This window comes from Austrofundulus limnaeus, unplaced genomic scaffold, assembly GCF_001266775.1.
Source record: "Austrofundulus limnaeus strain Quisiro unplaced genomic scaffold, Austrofundulus_limnaeus-1.0 Scaffold49, whole genome shotgun sequence".
Taxonomy (NCBI): domain Eukaryota; kingdom Metazoa; phylum Chordata; class Actinopteri; order Cyprinodontiformes; family Rivulidae; genus Austrofundulus; species Austrofundulus limnaeus.
Window position 1 is genome coordinate 2018243 of NW_013952451.1, and position 6827 is coordinate 2025069.

Consider the following 6827-nt stretch of genomic DNA (forward strand, 5'->3'; position numbering starts at 1 on the left):
ATATATATATATATACTGTATATATATATATATATATTGCAGGGGTACAGTCATGCTGTTTTGCAACATCAGCCAATTCAGTTACTTTTTTTCTAATCCAGTTCTTACTTCAGCGCTCTGCCATGTCGTATTTAAGACTAAAGGGGGTGCAGTGGTAGGGCCAATTTAGAACCAGAAAGTCACAAGTTAGATTCCCTGACATTCTCATATGGTGTGGTGTCCTTGAGCAAGACACCTATTCCTAGCTGCTCACATAACTGTCTGCTGCTTCATCTTATGTGCGATGGGATCAAATGCAGAGCACAAATTTCATCACTGTATGGAGACCTACAGTGACGGCAATAAATAACACATTTGTGCAAGTCCTCCATACAGGCTGAATGTGTAGCAAAGGAGAGCACAGCAATTCAGGTTSATGTTTTTAGTTTAACAGCACTACCTGCTGGTGAAACCCCTGCAAGGTCAGCATGATGGGACCCGCCCATGTAACATCCATTCCCCCCCCCGCCATATGACTCCAGAACTGCTTAATGTTTAAGTTAAATATTACAAGATTTAAAACATATTTATTTTATTTCTTTGGTGACACAAAGCAAGAAAAAAAGTCATTTAAAAATAATCACAATATAGCTCCAACATTCACATTGTAAAGTTAAAAAAAGTTGTTATATAAATATAAAATAGTATTATGTGCACAATAAGGGTAAAACGCAGAGACATTCACAGGTAATAAAATATTTCTCCAAGAAAATGCATTTCCATCCACATGTACACGCATTTTGTCAGTGTAACGGAACACAATTATTATTTTTGTAGCCCAATGTAGTTCTTGGTGGTAACAATGTAAAAAAAATGATATGTGAAATATTTCTTTTGCTGAAAAATGCTAAGACAATCTGGGAATGTGTCCTGTCTTCTGTTGAACATATAAAATAGATATATGCGTGTGTATAAAAAGTGCTGCTGGGCCAAGTAACAGCAACGTTGTTTTTTTTTCCTTCCTTAACCTGGCAGCATAAAACACATGAAGAAATCAAAAGCAGCTTGAAAATAAATTAGAAGTATTTCTGTGTAAATAGCTGTTACGTTCAAGCCTTTGAGTGTTTCACAAAATACATTCTCTCAATGGTTCACAATCATAAACAAAATTAAGTTCAGTGAAGAAAAGTCCAAAACATCAAAACAAATGACTAAGAAGGCTACAACAGAATAGGGAAATTATGAAAAAAACAAACAAAACAACAACAACAACTCTTTGGCTTGGTCTTACGAACAGCATTACAGGTGATGTAAACATGCTGCATCAACGATATGTGAGCTTTGCACTGATCAGAAAATACAGACTACGTAAGCCACACGTCCTTACTTTCACTTTAAAATCAAAATAAATCAGCTTTTATCTGTATATAAAAGCTTTGACAACAGGTACTCTTAAAGAGGAATCTCATAATAAATCAACTCATGTAAAACAGATTTAAACTGCAAGATTAGTTTGTTGCACAATTCATTCCTGTTTGAGTTTAAACTCATGAAATGTAGCAACATTGGTAGAAAATGCAGAGGATGTCATTTTTCTTTTTGATGCAAGACTTTACATGGTTCAGTCTGAAACCACACAAACATTATAAGCGCTATTTTTTACAACTTTCTTTCTGTGAATAAGGTACTTTTTTAATAGCAGGGTTTGTGTAGAAATGTGTTAAACAACATTGATAATCTTTTACAGTCAGTTGAGAATTAAAAAAAAAAAGAAAACATCTGCTGCTAAGCAGAACACAGGGTAGGAGTACTTTTTTTTCTTTTGCTTTTCCAGTAGCCAGCTGAAAGGTTTTTGTCCACATTGGAGCTGCTCCACAACAGTCTCCTTGATATTAAACAGTCATTTATCAACATTTCGAAGGCACTTCATGTAGTTGCATATTCATCCAAAATGCAAGAAAACTGCAGTTTGGTCGATTTCTTTGGGGAGCTCTTCTTTGTGCTTTTTTTTCTCTCTCCTTTCTTTCTTCTTTTTCTCTTTTCACACAAGCTTTCGTGCGAGTGTCCTTAAAGAAGCCATGCCAGTTCTTTTTATTTTTTTTTAAATCATGGCTTCTTCTTCTTCTGTTCGGTTATGTTTCTTCTCCCTCTGAATCGCGGAGGGTGGAAGTTGTTGATGCTGTAGAGACTACTGTGATGATGTCTTCTTAAATAGGTCCTCTGATAGGTTGATGCTGGAAGAATATAAAAAAGCATACGTGTATAGCCAGAATGAAACATTTGTGTTGATATTCAACTGTTTTTTTTTTTTTTTTTGTGGGGGGGGGGGGGTTGCATTTGAAATAGTAAATGGTTTGAACTTATTTAGTGCTTTATTAAGTTCAAGGACTCCACAGCACTTTATAATACAGTCATTCACCCATTCATACACACATTCACACACTGATGGCGGTAAGCTACAATGTAGCTTTATCATTGTATTTTACATTATTAAAAATCTAAAGTCTGTTTAGGAGACACAGCTGCTGTAGTTCTGTACTTACGGTTTACGCAGGTGATTTTAGGTATATCCCATCGTCCATCTCCACGGCAGCGGATGATTGGAACATGCCGCTGAATAAAGCCTGATCGGCAATGGTACCTCACCAGGGAGTTGATTTCATACCTCTCACGCATCTTACCAAAGGTATGTGCATTCTCTACCAGTGGAGGTTGACTACAGGCCACTTAAAGCCAAAACAGAAAACATTATAAATTACAACTGAAGAAAAATTATCTCCTCACAGATTTAAGAAAGTTATTGCGCTAACGAATCCATCCTACAATAATAAAAAGGGTGATTACGCACCTGTGCCCTTTTTGCAGGTAAAAGTGAGATGATAGTTGCACGGGACGTCGTTCCACTGGCCGTCCTCGTGCCATATCATCACCACGCAGTCCTCGCCAGAAGTAAAGAAGCTGTCCGGCTGGTTCGGCCTCCAGTTTTCATATTGCTGTAGAAAAAAAGAAAGAACAAGAAAAAAGTTCCTCAAGTGTACTTGATATTTCTTTAAAGGTAAAAGTGTTTTATTTTGACAGAGATTACCACAGCAAAAAATGTGCAAGAGTTAATACTAAATTTCTTATGATAAAAAACTTCATCAGATGAGACTCAAAATCATCTGCTAGTCAACAGTTATCGTGAATGTTGTGCATTAATTTAAAACTGATACTTTTTTCTGTCCTTTTTTTTTGCTAAAATTAGGGAGAATTATGAGTTTATGTTAAGCCACATTGAAAATGTAGTTGTTTAAAAAACTGTAAGTGCATTTTTTTGTATTTAACTAAGCACACAGCTTAACATGGACATCATTAAAAATTTCTTTTCTTTTCCTTTTTTTTTGTTACTGAATTAACTTCCAAACATGACCATAAAAGCCAGACCACATTGTGATCCTAAATATTGTCCACAAGAGGGAGTAACTGGGCCTCTATAGAGGTCCACTAAGCTCAGCAAGTCCTCATAAAACAAGTCTGCAAAATCTTTTGTCTGGACGAAGATATACAGCTAAAATATTTCTAAAGTGGAATTTAAAACGGTTTATGCTTCGGCGCATCAAATCGTGCAGCAAGAATAAACTGTTTCTTTAGAAATGTTTTTCACCTATATTACATATTACTTGTCAGATATCACACACTGCAATGTGACTTTATCTTCTTGGCATTTATGCTGTCACACTTTGTATGTTTTTGTGATAAGAGACAATCATGACTTCATGACGGCATTTTATCACTTTGTCTGTGTATGATTTCATGTATCATGTCTGCTCAGAAAAAAAAAAACAAACAAACAAACATGCTCCTCACACCTCACACAGACTGYACATATTGATGTGTAAAGAGTGTACACACAGCTGTGGAGCTGTGAGGCATTCAGGCCGGAGTAGATGGTAACTGCAGTCTTTCAGCGCATTCTAGGTTCAAACACTTTCTTCAAAGGTGGGACTCTGTTTCCCCTATCCCCACCTCCCCAAACTCCTTCCACGATGCCTCTAGGCTCAGCTGCTCTGTCATTATGGTTAACCAACACACACCAGCTTCCTGCTCTGCTCACTCCAACTTAACAAATGGTCGACCCATCAACTACCCGGCAGGTCTGCATCCTTCTAAAAAAAAAATTTAATTAATTTAAAAAAGATAAAAAATCTGACTTTAACTCCTAGCATGACACACATTTACCAATATTGTAGCAACTGTATTTTTGTCAGTGCACTATTATTAACATTAAAATAAGTTTGATTGTTTTGGAGAGTTACTCTGTCACAGGAGTTTAAAATTAGTCGTATTATTTAGTTGGGGCTAGCAGAGGTGACCACCCACCCAGACCCCCTAGGGGTGCTTCTACGTTGTATTTTTTTTTTTTTTTAATTCAAGCTACAGAGGAGCACAGGTGCTGTCCATCTGTGTGTCTGTATGGTGGCCCTGCCCCTGGGTGGCTGCCTTCTGGCTGAGAGTGAGGAATGAAGAGGGGACTACACTAGTCCACGCCTGCCAAACAGAGCTTCACTCAAACCCTCATCACCTCTAAATTGGTCTTAACAGGAGACCTCTGCTTATCTTTTAACCCCCAGGCTTGTTTCCTACTTCCTCTCTATCTCTGCTGCTGGAGGACTATTTTTTGAAAGGACCTCATCTGAACGACACAGCTGCATGTTTTAATGACATTTTTCTATAGTGTAGGAAATCATCCGAAAATACAACTGCAATAAACACGTAATTAAGTGCTGTTTTTGAAAAGTGGCATTTGTGATGAGAATGCACTTTTTTCTCTTTTGCCTAATTATTCACTTTTGGAAATTGGTGAAGGTGATTGAGTAGAGCCTTACAGCTTGCTCCATATCAGTTTTATTGACTGAGCTCTTATACGAGGCAGAGGAGAGTACATCATGAGAAAGTCACTCACTTGAAAGAGTTTACCTAAATGATCGACTCTCCCTGGTTGACTGCATCTGTCATCTGCATCTCATCTAAATATTTACATAGCCTGTGCGCCAAGTTTGTTGGGACTATTACGTGAGAAAGGAACCTATCTTACCACAGGGTTGCCATCAGTCCATCGGAAGTCGCTGTCAAACACCTTATCATTTAGGCCAATCCACTGGTAGTCCTGTCCCAGACCTGCCAGGAAGTTGAGAATGAAAAACAACAGTTTGCATTTCTGATTTTCCCACATGTCCTCTTCTGGATTGTTCAGATACGGAACGTGAAAGATAAAGATAACAATATTTTTAATGCCTGAACATTTTTTTCTGCACTTACTTGGCTTTATCAAAAAAGCTTGTTTTGTTTCAGTTTCATCATGCACAAGAACTATCACACAGATTGCACAAAGAAATGTTCTTGTATCTATTAGGGATTATCTAGAGCAGGCTTTAACTTACGGTTGATAAACTGTTGCTCCTCATGGGAAAGAACGCTGCTGAGATGAGCACCCTGAACGCGGCAGTCCCGCTCTGCAGAGTCCCAGGTTTTCCTCTGTGGGAAGTACTTGTAGCAGTGTCCCTGAAACTTGTGCCAGCCATAATCACAGGTTTCAGTGTCTGGAGGAAGACAGAACAAGATTGAATAGAAGTAGATCTGATTTAGATCTTGGTAAAACATCAACTTGCATGGAATACAGTACAAACTTTAAGCTTTTATTCAATAGTTGTTTATTTTAACACCTTAACATTTACAACATCAACTAATCTACTAAATCTACATTACTCTTCACACCTGGATATACTGACCCTTCAGGCCTGCGGTTATCTCTGATGCTGTTTGTAAATACAATAAAAAGGAAGAAACAAGTCCTGTTAAGTGAGAAAAATTTTCCAAATCTGGTATGTTAAAGTGATGTCACTATGTAAAAATTCTAAGAAAATTACATTAAATGCATGTGTGTAGCAAATGTAAAAGAACAACTGTATTTGGCCAAAGCGCTGCACACAAAACAAAAATACAAATAACTATAAATATGAGAAAAATTGAAACCAATAAAATGAAGCAACATTGCCAGTCTTGCTCTGTTAAAAGCCAAATTGCTTAAAATCGAATAAAAAAGTAAACTAATGCAACATTTAAAAATATGGTTTAAAAACAAGTTGAACTGTAGATTACAACTTTCTGAACACACAATAAACTTTCTGAAATACCAATTAGCAAAACAAAAATGTTTTAAGTACCACTAACAACATTATAAAATATAAAATGTGAAAAAAAATATGAAAGCTGTAAATAGGTGCGAAGTGTATAACTTCAGTTTATGTAGTAAAAAAATAAGAGTGTATTTTTCTCTTCCCTGTTTCTATGTATTATTATCAAAAAAAAAACTAAATAACAAAAACTGGATTGGAAACCTTTTTGGGGTTGTTCCTCCTTATTCTAGCCTCCCCCCACACCCCTTTTTTTTAATTTGGCAATGCTTGTACACAATATGGGAGGGATTCCCAGATGAGCGATTCAAACTAAATCTTAGGGCGTAGACCTGCTGAGAGCGACCAGCCAAGACCTCTGTTGGCTCACCATTATATCCTAACATGAATAAATATGAATACCCAGCTAGTGTGCAGAGATTTTAAGACAATTTTCAGGTCTAACTATGCAAGACAGAAATAATAAGATGTGACATGAGGACTATCTAAAGTAACTTTATGTGCTGCCAAAAAGCTTTCTTTTTTATTAGAAAGTTGCTAAGTACACAAAATACTCCAGAAATATCTAAGTTATGGTTAGATCAGGTTGAACTGTCTAAGTGCCAAAAAAGGAGCAATATTTTATTTTCCCATTTGACATAGGAAACACTTCTGCATGAACAAAATTAATTATAA

At 36.7% G+C, this 6827-nt stretch overlaps 1 protein-coding gene across 1 annotated transcript in view; it reads right to left on the reverse strand.

The window, feature by feature from the left end:
• Nucleotides 1-554: 554 nt before the first annotated feature.
• The window catches only part of LOC106517510 (versican core protein), a gene marked incomplete at its 5' end in the record, with an annotated part of 8781 nt that continues 2508 nt past the window's right edge, over nucleotides 555-6827 (reverse strand). Inside the window, 5 exon segments of the mRNA XM_014008390.1 lie at nucleotides 555-2213; nucleotides 2523-2705; nucleotides 2828-2972; nucleotides 5054-5136; nucleotides 5400-5558. Coding sequence (XP_013863844.1) covers nucleotides 2086-2213; nucleotides 2523-2705; nucleotides 2828-2972; nucleotides 5054-5136; nucleotides 5400-5558 — 698 coding nt within the window.